Consider the following 16,235-nt stretch of genomic DNA (forward strand, 5'->3'; position numbering starts at 1 on the left):
GTAAACTGATGAAATGCTGTGTGGTTTGTATGCCTATCTGGGTTATAACAGAAAATAATGTCTTATCAAGGGGAAAGAATTTGTGGTTATGGTTTTATGGTTCCTTGTGTGTAAAAACAAATGAAATACTTAATTTTCCCAAGCCAAATGTCACTTTCAATGAGAGTGGGTGGGAGGGTGTGGTGTGGTGGGGTGTCAGCAGGGGGAGGGGGTTGTCAGGAGGGGGAGGAGACAGTTGAAGGGATAAAATGCATAGCCTGTACCTTGTTGATGAGTTCCGGTTGTTTGACCTTCCTCCATACGATTACTACCATGGCCACGAAGATCCAAAGACAACTTACACAAGGATGTCTGCGATTGTGGAAAATGTATTCGACGAGGATGGGATTCGAACCCACGCGTGCAGAGCACAATGGATTAGCAGTCCATCGCCTTAACCACTCGGCCACCTCGTCCTGTGACCATTTATCCTTGAGGTGATCATTATTATTCTTACCGGAATGTAAATCCCGATATATGTTTTGCGGTCTATTGTGCTCGCTTTAGACATTCAAAAACTGTGTTTTCGAGGTTTGGTCAGAAAATAACGACGTGAAGTGCGTCGAAAAGTGCGGCGCAGATACTTTTGGATTGGGCAGTGTTTCTATCGTCCACAATTTCCAAACTGTGATTGGTTGAGGGGCGGGCCTAACGTTGAATGAATACAGGAAGTGTGCAGCGTGAGACTGCAATTTATTTGACGTTCGCAAGAGCTATTGCAGAAAATAAGGTAACAAGCTGTTGAGTTGTTATCCTCCTTCATGCCACTTTTAGTGTACTATATAGTAGCTAATCATTCATAGAAATTGGAATGCGTAGTATTTGTGACTTAATGTTCTGCTTACAGAAGTTGTGGCAGTGTGTTTAAATGCTCCAAGCACTCACTAGCGGTCCTAGCATGCACGCTAGGAGCTAACGTTAACGTTGAATTAGCTGTTTATTGTAACTTAGCATTGAGACTAAACGTGTTCCTAGTATTTACCTGCACTTTGAGTGTAGCCCTGCTGTTTGAAGACTTCTAATTTGAAATGGGCACAAAAACATGTTGCTTTCGTTTGCGTCAGTTAACTTTAGTGGAAAGTGAAACAGAAAACTGGCTTCAGTAATTCAACTGACTGTTTCCTCTTGAATCTGTGCCATGGTCACTTATGATATGAAGGTTCAGGGAAGAGCACCCGCGGTTAGTCCTAAAAACTCTTAAATCTGTTGGATAGTTGTAATTTGTATAAACTCGTAGTAGGTTTTTAGCTTTCTCTTTGTCCCAGGCTTAATTTAAACTTTAAACTTTCCGTTTTACACTAACAATCTCTTAACGTTAAACCTTTCATAGCACTACATACTGTACCTACCACCGTTTGTCCTTCAGAATAATAAAGTGTCCTAAAAAATCTAATATAAGAAAAATATAAGGAAAAGCAGAATTCAGTTTTAAATGAATATTCATGCTTTGACGATTGTTAGCTGATTGGTCAATCGACAGAAACTTATCAATAATGTTGAGAATCAGTTAATTATAACAGACATAGTCAGTTCGTCATTTCCTCTGTCTTATATTATTAGAAGTTGAATATATTTGGTTTTTGCTGTGTTAGTCGTACAGAACAAGCAATTTTAAGACTTCATCTAGCTCATTCAAAATATGTCATAGACTAAACAATTAAAAGTTGATCAACAGATTAATCAATATAGAAGAATAAGCATTAGTGGCAGCCCTATTCAGTATCAAGTGGTATTTCATCATGTAGGACGACTTAAAACAAACATTGTACTTATGAGATGATAACTGCTTCTATTAAAATGTCAAGAAAAGTTGGTGTTTCAGCAGTGCATCGGTATAGCTCTTATAAAACTGTGAGTTTGTACAGTGCACAATCTGCATAACCTGGTGAAGTTTAGACAGGTGTGCAAATACTTCCCAGAGCTCACGGCAAAAATAAAGAAAGAGGCCAATGCCGTTAGTTCTAACTTGCAATTCTGCTTTTATGTCCTCACCCCACACTCTGCTTGTCTCATTACTACTTCTGTTCTTTCATCTGTCTCTCATCTCTCATTTGGTTGTCTTCCACCTTTGTTTCTGATCCCATTTACACTTCCTTCATCTCTTCTATTCTTCTCTTTCACGTTCTTGTCTCTGTTTCCCACCCCCTCTCTTTATTCAGTTCCTTTTCATCAGAGTTAAGCCTCAGATCAAAGATGGTGGACTCCCAGTACTACCTCCCAAATGACATTGGCGTCTCTGCACTTAACTGCAGCGAGGCTTTCCGTTTGCTTTCACCTCAGGAGAAGCTGTATGCCCACTACCTGTCACGTGCCGCTTGGTATGTTACTTATCATGGGATGTAGCAAGTTGAAGTCAGCCACTGTTGGTATCAAGAAATCAGTAAAGATTTTTTAAAAAATTAAAAACTATACTTTATCAAAGAACTGAAACCCTGCTGACCAAATAAAACATGCTGTTTTAGGTATGGCGGTCTGGCAGTGCTGCTGCAGACTTCCCCAGAGTCGGCAAACATTTTTGTCTTGCTGCAGAGAATCTTCAGGAAGCAGACGCCTGCACAGCTGGAACAGGTCGCCACAGCTGCTGGACTCAGCGCTGAAGAATACCAGGTACACAGTCTTTGTGACTTTGGCTATTTGTGGTGCTGCCTTGACAAACCCTTTCATTCACATACGAATACAAATGTGTAAAGATGCTCATTATAGAAGGGTTAATCAATTAGTTGTCAACTATTAAAGCACTTGCCAACTATAATTTCTTTTGAAGAAAAGTCTTTGATTCCAGCTTCTTAAATGTGAATATTTTTTAGTTTCTTCTCATCTATGACAGTAAACCGAATGTCTATGGTTTGTGGACAAATAATGGCATTTGAGGACATCAACTTGGCCTTTGGGAAACACTGATCGACATTTTTCACCATTTTCTCACATTTTACAGACCAAACAATTAATTAAATTGAAGTAATTGCTAGATTAATCACCAATGAATATAATCATTAGTTGCAGCCCTAGTTCATTATGCCATACACCAAGTGGAAATTAGTATTGTTATCTTTTTTTTTTCTTGTGTGTGATATTTAGGCCTTCTTGGTGTATGCAGCTGGTCTGTATGCCAACATGGGAAACTACAAGTCCTTCGGAGACACAAAGTTCATCCCAAATCTACCTAAGGTAAGAAGGCCTCTGGTGTAAATCCAGCTCAGCTGCCTTGTAAACAGATTTACAAGGGATGGACACAATAAGTTGAACTCCTGTACAATCTAATGCAGTACAACAACACCATTAATATGGTCTCAGGATTTGTATTGTATAGTATAGTATGTATAAACACAAATATGAATATTGTATTGTACAAGTGTATCAAATAAACTGTCAGGTTAGTGTGTTGTATCTGATCTGTAATGCTCCTTTACTGCTGCTGTGATGCATTTTAAGCTGTCTGCATCTGTGGTATGTGCACCCAGGACAAGTTGGAAGCGCTGGTGAAAGCCAGCCAGGCATTCCAGGAGCAGCCCGCTGAGATGGAGACTCTGTGGGACAGCTGCTCGTGTCTCCTCTACTCTCTGGAAGACAGACAGAAACAGCTGGGACTGGGTGACAAGGTGGGGTCTTGTATCCATTCATCTAGAGTTCACCCCAGTTACATGACTAAAAACTATGTCGTCAGGTAATATTTAATGAAATAGTCATCATATTAGACTGGATAGACATGACATATGTTAAGAGGACATTTCTGCATCATACGCACTGGTTTAGGGTTGGGATGAGAAAGTTTTGTTCTTTCTGACAGGTATGTCTGTTCTAATCCAACGCCCTGAGAAGTTGTTCCACCCCTATTTTCATTTTTGACGTCTTACTTGTGTGTCAGATGAATTAAATGTTTTTAAGTAGAAAGTCAAATTATCTGGAGGTTTTGTCTTTAGAGTGACAGCCAACAGCACAAATTGCCCTTTAGGAAGCACTACAGCTGACCCTGCACTGTGAGAAAAAGCATGGCTTATGAAGTATTTTTGCTTTTCCTCAGGGAATTACCACCTACTTCTCAGGAAACTGCTGCCTGGAGGATGCTGAGCTGGCTCAGAAGTTCCTTGACTCAAAAGTAAACTGACACACCTAAATTGAATATTCTTATTTAATTGGTCTTTCTTCTGTTTTCCATATTACACCATATTCTCTTTCTTGGTGTACTTGATATACTTTTTTTATCAGTTGTTTTGATGGTTCTTCGTGTGTTTTCTCTGATTCGGCTGAATCTTAACTGTGTTTTTGTGGCGTGTGCCCAGAAACTGTCTGCTTACAACACCCGCCTGTTTAAGAGGGACAACGGAGGTAAAGCCTGCTATGAGGTGCGCTTGGCTTCAGCTGTGCAGAAAGGTAAGAACTACGGCTTTACACGAGAAAGAGAATAAAATTAAAACCATACCCTATTGCACACGCGACAGAGTTGACATGCAGAATTTAATATTCATCACACCTCATGACCCCACATGTTATTCTGGAGACATTCAATATGCTACAAAGTCAGTGATAAAAGTAATAACATGTACACTACTGCTTTACAGACTGCGCAGTGGACGGGGAATGTGAGTCGTGCTGCGGCAGCTTCAGCTTTGAAGAAAAGGAGTTCACTGTGAAGAGGGGAGACTATGCTCCTCTCATGGAGAAAGTCACATATTACCTCCAACAAGCACAGGTGAGAGCGAGGGATGCTGGACGAAGACAGGGTGCTGTTTGGAACCACAACACAACAAAATCACCAAAATGTGAAGCTGATGGAGCAATATGAATTTGTCAGTGTTGCTGTAATACATAAAGAGCTGTCACAAAATAGTAGAGGTCGTATCTTTAGGAGGAGTGAGTGAATAAGTTGATAACCTGGAAAGGATGTTCCTGCCACAATTCCACTTCTGAAAGTCTTGTTATGTTTACTTACACAGGCCTATGCTGCCAATGAGAACCAGAGAAAGATGCTTGAGGAGTACAGTCGCAGCTTCACTTTGGGCTCAGTTGAAGCCCATAAAGAGGGCTCACGCTACTGGATCAAAGACAAGGGACCAATTGTCGAGAGGTGAGGCCGCTAAGCCACAGTAACATCAAATGAACACGCTATTCCAAACATACTTGAATCCTACAATCTCTGAAACCTCTTTTCTCTCTGCTCTCTACTCCTCGTTACTCCTCCACCCCCTCCTCCTCCTCTCCCTCTCTCAGTTATATAGGTTTCATAGAGAGCTACAGAGACCCATTTGGCTCCAGAGGAGAGTTTGAAGGTAACTACCTCTGTGATCTAGAACAGCGATAATAACAAAGTGTTTATTGGTGTACAAGCTGTGAGACCATGTTCCTCTCCAGGCTATACTGCTGTGGAACAGAGCTGAAGACTATTAAGGGAAAAGATAAAACTGTTTCATTGGATATATGTGGCTTTTAACTCTAATTGGTAATTTTGGATATAATACTTTACTGTGACAGTGATTACATTCAGGGTTCATACAAAGTCTTGAAAGTTTGGGAAATCCTTAATTTCAAGTGTTGTGTTTCAAGGTTAGAAAAATTACTAAAAACTAAAAGTTTTTTAATATATAAAATAAAATGATCTCGTCGTCATTTTTAGTTGTTGGCTCCTGGCATCAAAATTCGCAGGTGTGAGATAATCATGATCACATCATGCAGTCAGAGCTGGTAAAATGACAATATACATTGATTGCCGGGGCTCATAAATGAATGAGTGTGTGTGTATGTGTGTGTGTATATATAAAGAATTAAAATTACAGGAGGGTTTATGTTACTGTCCCTCAGGATTAGTCAGTTAAAGTTTTTTCAGTCCTTTCTATCAGTTCACTTCCTACCTTCAGGCTTGTGATGTCTCCTCTAGGTTTCGTTGCGGTTGTGAACAAGGCGATGAGCGAGCGTTTCGCCAAACTGGTGAGCTCAGCAGAAGTCTTGCTCCCCGAGCTGCCTTGGCCCCGGGAGTTTGAGAAGGACACTTTCCTTAAACCTGACTTCACCTCGCTGGATGTTCTCACCTTCGCTGGGAGTGGAATACCAGCTGGCATCAACATCCCCAACTGTATGTAGCTGAGATCTGGACATGTTTTTAAACTACACGCTGTGTCAAATAATACAGTTCAGCTGCTTTAGGTTTAAAATGTTTTTGTTTGTGTTTTCATGCGTGTGTAGATGATGACATCAGACAGTCAGAGGGCTTTAAAAACGTGTCCTTAGGCAACGTGCTGGCTGTAGCCTATGCTACACAAAAAGAAAAACTCACCTTCCTGGAGGAGGAGGACAAGGTAACGCATGCAGCTTCCTCAGTCTCTCTCTCTCGCCAGCTCTCGTCCCTCTCACATACCTCCAGAGTTATACATTGTCCTGTGTGTTTGTTTGTGTTTTTGCACCAGGATTTGTTTATCAAGTGGAAGGGGCCATCATTCGAGGTGCAGGTTGGACTTCACGAGCTGTTGGGCCATGGAAGTGGCAAGCTGTTTGTTCAGGTGAGTCAAACATACTGCTGTTGTATGCTCATATTAGGCTCACAGGAAGTAGGTTGTTATTATAAGCCTGCCATTGGCCAACTATTTCAGTCGGCATCCTCCGCCCCTTCGGCCGTCTCTTTTGTCCAGCGCCGGCACAGCACTAAAATGAAGTGCAGAGAGCGGTCAGGCTGTGTGACACTCAGGAATATTGAGTTTTAAAGTATTTGCAGTTAATCTGATGTGATCTGTTTCCGTTTACTTCCCTTTGATACATTAGTGAAACAAAGTGTTGAAAGTCAGGACTTTAAACATTCTTGTTTTCTCCCTGTCAAAAAGATTAATTTACTGATATTTGACTAATCAATGAGTAAATAAAACCTCTTCCTGCAGGATGACAAGGGCAAGTTCAACTTTGACCAGAGTAAGGTGACCAACCCAGAGACTGGAGAACCGGTGAGTGTGTTTATCTGAACACCTGTTTTTAATTCTGCGTTCAGCTGGCAAAAAGAGACTGAAGGTCTGAGCGTGTATCTTTAAGGTGTCCAGTTGGTATCAGGGCAGCGAGACGTGGGACAGCAAATTCTCCACGATTGCTTCCTCTTATGAAGAATGCCGTGCTGAGTGTGTGGGACTCTATCTGTGTCTCAACAAGCAAGTGCTCAGGTACGTCGTGTTTTGCTTGTAACCTACGCTGACTGTGTATCTCTGTGAATCTGACAGCTGTACATACGATACGTGTATTCATATAATTCAAACAGCCTATGAAATGGCTTTTGGCCCCTGAATCCCAAACTTTCTTTTGGCGGGGAGAATGTTTTGTGACTTCGGGTCACAGTTAGGAGCCACAGTACAATCAGTCTATTGAAGTACTTCAGTTATATAACAAAAAATGAACAGCCTAAAGAGAGTGCATGTTTTCAGTTTGTGTGGGAGCCTTAATGAGCTGTTTGTTTCTCTTATACCTCCGGACTCTCTACAGGGGATGCTACATTTATTTTTCGTGTCCCACACTTAATTGATGACATTTTGGGAAAAATGATCTCATCGTGTTATTTAGGCTGTTGTTGTTGTGGGTGATGGCCAGCATGTTAACCGTTGCCTTTGTGTTTTGTGTGTGTTCCAGTATTTTTGGCCATGAGGGCCAGGATGCGGAGGATGTGGTGTACGTCAACTGGCTCAGCATGGTCAGAGCGGGACTGTTGGGCCTGGAGTTCTACACACCTGAGAGCAAGAGCTGGAGACAGGTAATCTGTCTGCTCACCCAGCTGCGATTCTCCATAACATGCTGTCTCTCTACCGCTCTACTTGGACTGGTTTGCGGCACATTATAATGAATCATAACTCTCATTTATATGGAACTTCAGAGACAAGTAGTGTTGGGCGAACAGTGTTTACAAGACAAGTCAGCATACAGACCATTAAGCATGTGTTTCTTACAACCTGACTGGCTCAGCGTTATATGTCTGTGGGGTTTATAATACATCTTCTAGTAAGCCTGTCTGTGTTTATATGAGTCTCAGCAGATGTATACAGTGTGTGTCACATGCATGCGTGTCCGACTGTGTGTCTCAGGCTCACATGCAGGCTCGTTTCGTGATCCTGCGTGTTCTTCTGGAGGCCGGGGAGGGCCTGGTGGGCCTGGAGGAAGTGACGGGACAGGACGGCAAACCTGACGCTCGGGTCACACTGGACCGAAGCAAGATCCACACTGTGGGGAAGAACGCCATCCACAGGTTCCTTTGTAAACTGCAGGTACAGCTATATTTTTGGTAGACAATTGTCCGGACAGCAGATCCAGTAATATACCAAGAACGAAGAAAATACAACAAATCCTGAGAAAGACCAGATTGGATTTGATGAAAAGAAAGCAAAGTGTGGATACATGTCCACTTAATGCACTAATACTTTACTGAACTGTTTTCATTTCAGTTTGTGTCAAACAGGATGTTTACAACTTTAACAAGACCGTATTAATGAATTGATTGAAAAAGTTCATCTGCCACAAGTAATTTTTCAAGCACAAATTCTAAAAAAAATAACTGGTTCTAGCTTTGCTAGTGTAAATATCAGCTGGTTTTATTTGTCTTCTGTCATAATAACTTCAATATATTTGGGTTTGGGGCTCAAAACAAGCAATCAAAATAAACTTGGGCCTTAGGAATTGTGTTCTTGTGTTTTCTAGATAACAATTAGGTTTAGGTAATAGCAAGAAAAGAATCAGCAAATTAATGAAAACAATTGTTAATTGCAATCCTAAAATATCAGACTGAGCTTCCCAATAACTGATCCAACCAAATAAACAGCTTCTCAGGTTGTTCTCTTAAAATTTGTTTAGTTGTTTAATTAGTAAAACTTCATTTTATTCATGTGTCATGTGACTGAAGGATGTCAATGCTGCATGGTAATCACAGTGTGTTCGATTATTTGTCTCCACTGTATGACCCATTGACCTGAGAGGTTTTCTGTCTCCTAGTGCTACTCACCCAATTCTATGCTCGTACTAACATCATATAAAGAAATTATGACCCCTTGATGGCTGTGCACTGCCACTTTGTTAGCCTGTGTCTAAATAAATTATGACATTAGCGCAGTTTCTAAAAGGTGTAAATGTAAGAATGGCCACGTCTGTTATCATTAATCATCTCTCTAACCCTGTTGATCTCACCCACCTCAACTGCCAACATATCGCTGACCTAATTCCACTGTTTTGTAGGTCTTAAAGTCAACAGCAGATGTGGAAGGAGGCAGGGCTCTCTATGACGGCTACTCCGCCGTCAGTGACAGTGGTGCTCACAACTTCTTGCGTCTAAGGGAGACGGTACTGCTGAGGAAAGAAGCTCGTAAGATGTTTGTCCAGGCCAACACCAGGATCAACGGTATGTACATGCATCTCTTTGTACGTTCAATTGGAAATGCCTAGAAACAATTGTAGGCTTTTGCACTGACAGGGTAAATAATTCAGTGTGGGTCTGCCTCTGTGTGGTTTCCAGGCGACAGCGTTGAGCTTGAGGAATACGAAGGCAACGCGGCAGGTTTGATTAATTCCTTCACTGCGCGCTTCCAAGATGACGCAGAGCAGCTGGAGGCCGACCTCCTGGAGATGAGCAAAAGAGACGCCCCCTGCTGGTGTTGATGGATGGAGGACTTGCTCCACACGCTTCAAAAGTACCAACTGAAGTCGATTTCTATGTGAAAGCAAATTGACTCTTAATGGATATTAAAACACACAAAACAGCAAAATGATCCAAATCCTTTTAGAAGATACTTTTGAACAGATTAAATTAAAGGTTCATTCTTAAAGCCATAAGACAAGAACAGATCTGCCAAAGACACCAGCCACAGTTTTTCCAGCCACAGTCCAATATCAGGTCTGGCTTTGATAACAGGATCACATACAAATCAATGAGCTGATGATTAATACCACACTATCACTCTTTTAGATGCATTCAGACAACACATTTTTCTAATGAGAAGTATTGAGAACTGTCCATTAAACCAATGCTGCCTGACAATAAAAATGGTTACTGACTGTAGGTAGTTCTCTCTTTCTGAACATGACGAGTCAAAAAATTGGCTTCACATCTTCACAAAATGATCAATATGGCCTGTTTTGTCTGTACTTGAAGTAATGTTCATGAATTGATTTTTACAGTCAATGTTCAGGCTGGAAATTATTCCATCGTTACAGCTTGTCCTTTAAATGTTTGTCCAGCCTCGATGTGGTTAACTAACTGCCATGACAGCAGAATGTTGATCGTAAGGCAAAATAATACTTACAGATTTTTTTTTTTTTGCCAGGTCTGGTAGAAAGAAGTCATGACTGTATAAAATATTCTGTGTCTGGAAGGCCTAAAAGAAATGCTGTATGTAAGAAATGTGGAGTTGATTCTGCACAAATAAAAATTGTTTGATAAGATCTCAGTAGTATTGTTTTCGACCAGAACCACAGGACAATCACTCAATTTCTAGTAAATGCACCAACAATCTGAGATTGACTTACATCATATTTTAATAACATAAGAAATCAATGCTTGACGTGGGGCTTAAATCAAAATGGCACGTGCTCAGCTGAAGCCTGAAGGTCTGTATGTCAACATGTTACATAGAGGAGTTGTTAAATCAAAAACTGACATTTCAGCTTTTGCTCGTACAGATTATCACAGTTACAAGACATCTGGGGTGTTTCACATCAAAGGAGGTTTGAACAACTCAAAAGCCTGTACAACGGACTGTGATTGTGGACCATTTAACATTTTCTCACACATTCTTCAGAATAATGTCTCTCATCCAAGCCACTGATGTCGCTGTAAGAACCTATTAAGTGATTCTGACATTTAATCCTGAACGACAATTTAATTGTAGAAACAACAAGATGATTCACATCATCCTATTTTATGTTTGTTCACTGTTCTACAGTTGATCCACTTCAACAGTTTTGATGTAAAAAAACACTTTGATTACAATGCCTTTTTGCTGTAATACAATAATGATAATATGAGTTTTATTTGTATCGTTGATGAAAGGTAACCAAGGGGGAACTGTGATGGACAACCTAACCCAAAAAAGTTTCAAGTCTCTGTAATTTCTAATTCAATTAATTTTCAAAAAATACTGATATCAAAGGAAACAAGTGGGTCCCTTCGGTGGTAAATGTGGGGCATGCCTATTAAGAATACTGTGAGCAATAGAATATAAAAAGGCTATAGGTGCAGTTCAAACATGCAAAACAACCAGTATCATAATTAAAATCTTTGGTTTGATAAACTTACAAACCCAATGCCAACAAAGTTGGGATGCTGTGTAAAACATAAATAAAACAGAATGCGATAATTTGCAAATCCCTTTTGACATCTACTGAACTGAAAACAGTACAAAGACAAAATATATAATTTTAATAAGTTTTACCTCATCAACTTCATTGATTTTTGTAAATATCTGCTTATTCTGAATATGATGCAGCAACATGTTTCAAACCAGTTGGAAGAGGGGCAACAAAAGACTGGGAAAGATGTGTTCTACTCATGGGGACTGTTGGTGATGCTGTCACCATATCTACAATAATAATTTTACACGGTGCTTCATGATATCACATAAAGACATTCAGTTACAGTCTAAAATGGTTGTTCACTAGAGGCTTGTACCATTGTCCTGTTTGTGAGGCGAGTAAGGTGGAGTCTCTGCTGCCCCCTCAAGACTGCTGAAGGAACTGCAGCTGTCTGTGTCACTCAGAGAAGCAGCATCCATCTGTAAAACCAGACCCTCTTCCTCCTCTTCCCTCTTTTTGAGCAGATCTTCATCCTTATTTTCATCCGCACCTGCTCCCTCCTCCTCCTCAGCCTCTTTCTCTGATCTCTGCTGATCTGGTCTTGAGGGAGAAGGAGGTTTGTGATAGGCCTGCTCTGCCAGCTGAGAGAAGGACGGAGAGGTGAAGGGAGACAGAGAGAAGGGGACCTTAGGAGTAGGAGATGGCGACTGATAAGGCGAAAGACAGGGCGAAGCGCTGGGTGAGTCGTATGGAGAGAGGGAAATGGGAACCTTTGGAGACAGAGAGGGGGACTGATAAGGCGAGAGAGACGGAGAGGCGCCAGGAGAGTCATGGGGAGAGAGCGATGGAGATACTTTGGGGAAAAGGGGAGGCGCCAATGGAGAAACAGATGGGGAGAGATAAGGAGAGAGTAGGAGAGAGTGGGAGAAGTTGATCGCTGGAGAAGGCTGCATGTAGCCTGAGTCATCTGGAAGAGTCTCCATTACTGTTGGTTGCTGAGCTGTAGCCTCGTCTCCCGTGGCTCCAGCTTTACTTTGGCCTGGTTCCATCTTTGTATGGCCCTGCTCCTGCATCTCAGGCTGGAAGCGAGCAGCTGCTAACGGAGGCTGAACTTGGGCCTCGCTGGGGGTGTCCTGCGTCTGTATCAGAGGCTGGGAGTCCTTAACTGTGGGATCAATCTGAGTGGCTTCACTTGGGTCTTGAGTTTGTCCCCGTTTCAGGGCTTTACATTTTCCTTTGGTTTTGGGCATTAGAGGTGGCGGAGGAGGAGGAGCAAGCGGCGGCGACAGCAGGGTTGACGTCTCTGTGGAAATCCGGACTTTGAGGCTGCGTTTGAACATGCGGCGTTTGCACAAGGCATTCTGGGACTGCAGGAAAAGGGGGTTGATGAAGCAGAGAGCGCCCAGGCCGGAGCCACAGTCCAGCTCTCTGGGGCTGCGCGTCGTGATCGGACAAAACTCGTGGAACAGGGTGGGATTTTGGCCTGACTCTTTGGTGGCGGGGTCTGATTCAGGCGCTGTCTTGAGCAGGCTGTCTGAGTCGGGCTGAGGAGCTGAATCAGGTTGAGCTGCAGAGCTTGCCTGTGGGAAAGCAGCAGGCTGGGCTGAGGTTACAGCGTCTGGCTTCTCCTTGTCCTTCTGGGGCTTATGTGCCTCCCGTGGCCCACGCACATTTAGGTGGGAACTCCAGAACTCTGCAAAACGACATAGATGTTTTTTTCAATATTGAGAAACTGTGATTTTTGCTTTTTTTCAATTTTGAGAAACAGATTTTTGCTTTTTTTCAATATTGAGAAACTGTGATTTTTGCTTAATTAAAATACCATTTCTTCCTTTCTAATCTTAATAAATTCAGAAACTGTAGACATAGAATAATAGATGACTATCACTAATAACTAATTAATGTAAATAATGCACCCACCACATATTACATGATTAAGTATGTCAAACCGGAAAAAAATAGTTAATTTACTGGCTATGATTTTTTATGTTTTTTTCAGCTTGACATTCCACATGAAAAAGTCATTTAAAAAGAATATATTTCATTATTTATTTCATTATTGTTGATTATATTATAATTCAGCAATAAAAGCTAATTTAACGTAGTTTCTCTGGCTACCCATTCGCCCTTCGATGAACAATAGAGGGAAAAAAAATACATACACACACATTTTTTAAGTGTTTATGCTTGCTACCCAGCAGCTGGGAGGCCATTACTGTATGTATAGTATGTGTTGTGTAAATAAATCCTTTAAGACCCATGTATTTGAGGTTGAGATTGCAAAATCTGCTGTCTGGAAACTGGGAGTTGTGATCACCAACCTATTCCCATATGTGAGATGGACTCCAGCTCTTTGTGGGATGTTGCCTTTGCGATCGCTTCAGGGAGCTCCAAAGGGAAGGGCAATACATCTCTGACACACAGAGAATACATAATATTACCACCATTAGCTGTTGCTGATCAAGCTTCATGTAGAGGAAGTGAAAATAAAGAAAATAAACAAAGAAAACAGATGACAGAAAAAGACAAGATTTTACCTGCTGACACAGTAGAAGGAAATTAGTCTTGGGAGATCTGGAAAGCTGATGGCTGAAGTCTCCAGAGACAGAGCTGGGGGTGAGGGAGTTTTTTTGGGGGGAAGAGGGTAGTTAGTATCAACAATGTAGCTGTACTGGCTTACCTATTGGGATATTGCGTGTGTAGACATATGAATATCAAACTACTTTAAACAGTGACACACTAAAAAGTTTTATTCCCTTTGATCTAAAAGCTAGATGTAATCTTGTGACAACCGTAATTATGGAGCAAAGCTGTGCTAAAGGACCGTACTAGTACATTTTATTAAGCGTACATAAGCTTTTAAATTGATTTCCCACATTCCAGCCTCCCATTGGTTGAGATCTATCCAGTCATAAACTTGCAGAGACTTGAAGGAAAACCAGGAGCAGTTACTTCACAATCTATCAGTTACTTCATAAAATGGTTGGCAATACTGTAAAGCATGCACGACTCATGTGGTCTGAAACAAGAACAGCAACTTTAAACATTTGAATGCTGTTTTCAGATTTGCACCTATGTTGAAATTGAGCTCTTTGATTTGCAATCTAGCCTCTTATTTCTGTAAGTACATACATGACGACTAGCTAGTGCAACAAGACAAGATCTTGATATATGACAGGTATAACTTAACATTTCTCCCCCAAAAAAGGCAGATTCAGAATGGATGACCAAGCGTTTTTGGGGTCAGACACAGAAATCACATTTTCAAACTCATGAGGGTTCAGGAGTGTCACGCTCTTACTGGACTGTTCCTCCCTGATGCCAAACTGCTCTACGAAGGACGGCACGCTGTCATCCGCCAAACGGACACACAGCACGTTTCTCTGGGACGTACGAGACTTCCGCACCAGAAAGGTCTGCAGGGCAAATGATCACGAAGCGCATGTGTAAGTGTGCAGGATGTGGGAAGAGAAGGCAAGAGCGGTATACGGCGTGTTCACGGCATGTATATTCAGGCAAATGGTGCACTTTGTTTTGTGTGAGTGTATGTGGCTCTAACCCCAGGAGGCTCCCTCTGCAGTATGTGCAGCGCGGTGGCGGGGTTGATTGACAGCTGAAGCCAGACAGGAACTGTGAGCAGGAGACGGTCCAGCACACTGATGCTTCTCAGAGAGGCCCGGCCCCTTTGATGTCCCAGGAACTTGCGCTGTGACGGCTGGGTGGGCTCTGGGAAATCATACAGTGGTTCTCCTTGCTGCGCCATCTATACACACACACACACACACAAGAAGCACACACATAGTTATTAATTGTCCTGCAGGTGGTCATGCACTCCCACAGTCTATGCATGCTACAGGTGTTGATTATCTGCCCCTGTGGCTCACATTCACAGCAGGCAGATGGGTGGGATGGCTGCACACAGACACACACCTGCGTAATAAATCTGCCTGGATTGGGACAGCAAGTCCAGACTTGGTACAGTGCAGCAGCTCAGACAGAGCTTAAATGAAATAGGAAGCTTTGAGAAATAAGCGTTTAAAAGACACACAAACAGGATACACAAACCGCACAGAAGGCGAATTAACATTAAATAATAAAAATAAAGACAGCTGGACATGATGTTGTTGGCTCCAGGCTATTCAATAGCTTTGTCTCCTTATATCCTTATGCCGCCTGACCGCAGCCTACATGTCAACATCTGTCTGAATCCGCGGTTCGCATTCCTGTAAAACTTGTACATTTCCTCTTCTTCATATTATGTTGCACACCAAGTCTTCCTGCTGTACAATCACACAACCTATCTAAACTCAGTGTTTACTGCGCGAGTCTCACTTCAACATTACCAGGCTCGCTGCTAACCTCCCCCGAGTCTTCTTTTAATATGCCCTCCGGATCCACTTTACGGCGGCATGCTCCTTATTCTTCTGTCAACTTTAGCACGATGAAAAGTCAACTTCTCTTCCACTTTGGCCAGTCATAACCTGCGTTTCCAGATCCGGAGACGTCTCTCTTCTCTGACTCCTCCTGCCCTCCTACCTGATCCCACCTGGAAACAAATACGTCATAAAGCTGTCACGGAAGCTACACTCACGTGTCCTAAATTGAATTATTAGTATTGAAGTTATGCTTTACAATAGTCCAAATAAGACGAGCAGTATTTTCATTGAATTTTATTAATGGTAACGTTAACAACAGTTTGACAACATTGCTAAATAGCTGAACGACTTCTAACTTTTTCAAATAGTAGTAGGAACTAACTTAGGTTTAACGTTAGCTAACTATACGTCTTCTTTGGGAAAATCCCAAGTCAAATAACAGTTTGTCCAACCCAAAACGTAGTAAAAACGAATAACATTTGTGATATGATATGACAGGCGTACACATAGTGACCTGTGGAGCTGCGGTGTCACGAACCATCTTGTTCAAAGTCTGGTGCAAACTTGATGAAACTGCGCCCC

At 41.9% G+C, this 16,235-nt stretch overlaps 2 protein-coding genes and 1 non-coding gene across 4 annotated transcripts; 1 reads left to right on the plus strand and 2 right to left on the minus strand.

Annotated features, from left to right (window-relative positions):
* The first annotated feature begins 352 nt into the window (after nt 1-352).
* dpp3 (dipeptidyl-peptidase 3) lies at nt 353-10,428 on the plus strand. Of its 2 annotated transcripts, none has more exons than XM_041953033.1 (19): nt 353-476; nt 2,199-2,357; nt 2,502-2,646; nt 3,118-3,207; nt 3,501-3,638; nt 4,061-4,135; nt 4,320-4,410; nt 4,599-4,729; nt 4,974-5,104; nt 5,248-5,306; nt 5,912-6,106; nt 6,217-6,329; nt 6,438-6,530; nt 6,903-6,965; nt 7,051-7,175; nt 7,636-7,756; nt 8,085-8,264; nt 9,226-9,388; nt 9,503-10,428. In XM_041953033.1, the coding sequence occupies exons 1-19, from the start codon at nt 367-369 to the stop codon at nt 9,643-9,645; spliced, it is 2,325 nt and encodes a 774-aa protein (XP_041808967.1). In that variant the 5' UTR covers nt 353-366; the 3' UTR covers nt 9,646-10,428. The 2 variants fall into 2 exon arrangements, with proteins under 2 accessions (XP_041808967.1, XP_041808968.1); XM_041953034.1 differs by lacking the exon at nt 353-476 and adding an exon at nt 686-769.
* trnas-gcu lies at nt 374-455 on the minus strand. Its single transcript has one exon. It is a non-coding gene; the product is annotated as a tRNA-Ser (tRNA).
* An 81-nt stretch (nt 10,429-10,509) lies between the features above and the next one.
* LOC121617804 (ras and Rab interactor 2-like) lies at nt 10,510-16,234 on the minus strand. The gene is made up of 7 exons (XM_041953038.1): nt 16,168-16,234; nt 15,621-15,823; nt 14,837-15,040; nt 14,579-14,693; nt 13,815-13,887; nt 13,599-13,690; nt 10,510-12,970 (listed from the first exon to the last, which is right to left on the minus strand). The coding sequence occupies exons 3-7, from the start codon at nt 15,038-15,040 to the stop codon at nt 11,640-11,642; spliced, it is 1,815 nt and encodes a 604-aa protein (XP_041808972.1). The 5' UTR covers nt 15,621-15,823; nt 16,168-16,234; the 3' UTR covers nt 10,510-11,639.
* Between the last annotated feature and the right edge of the window lies 1 nt (nt 16,235).

Source organism: Chelmon rostratus, chromosome 14 (assembly GCF_017976325.1).
Source record: "Chelmon rostratus isolate fCheRos1 chromosome 14, fCheRos1.pri, whole genome shotgun sequence".
Classification (NCBI taxonomy): domain Eukaryota; kingdom Metazoa; phylum Chordata; class Actinopteri; order Chaetodontiformes; family Chaetodontidae; genus Chelmon; species Chelmon rostratus.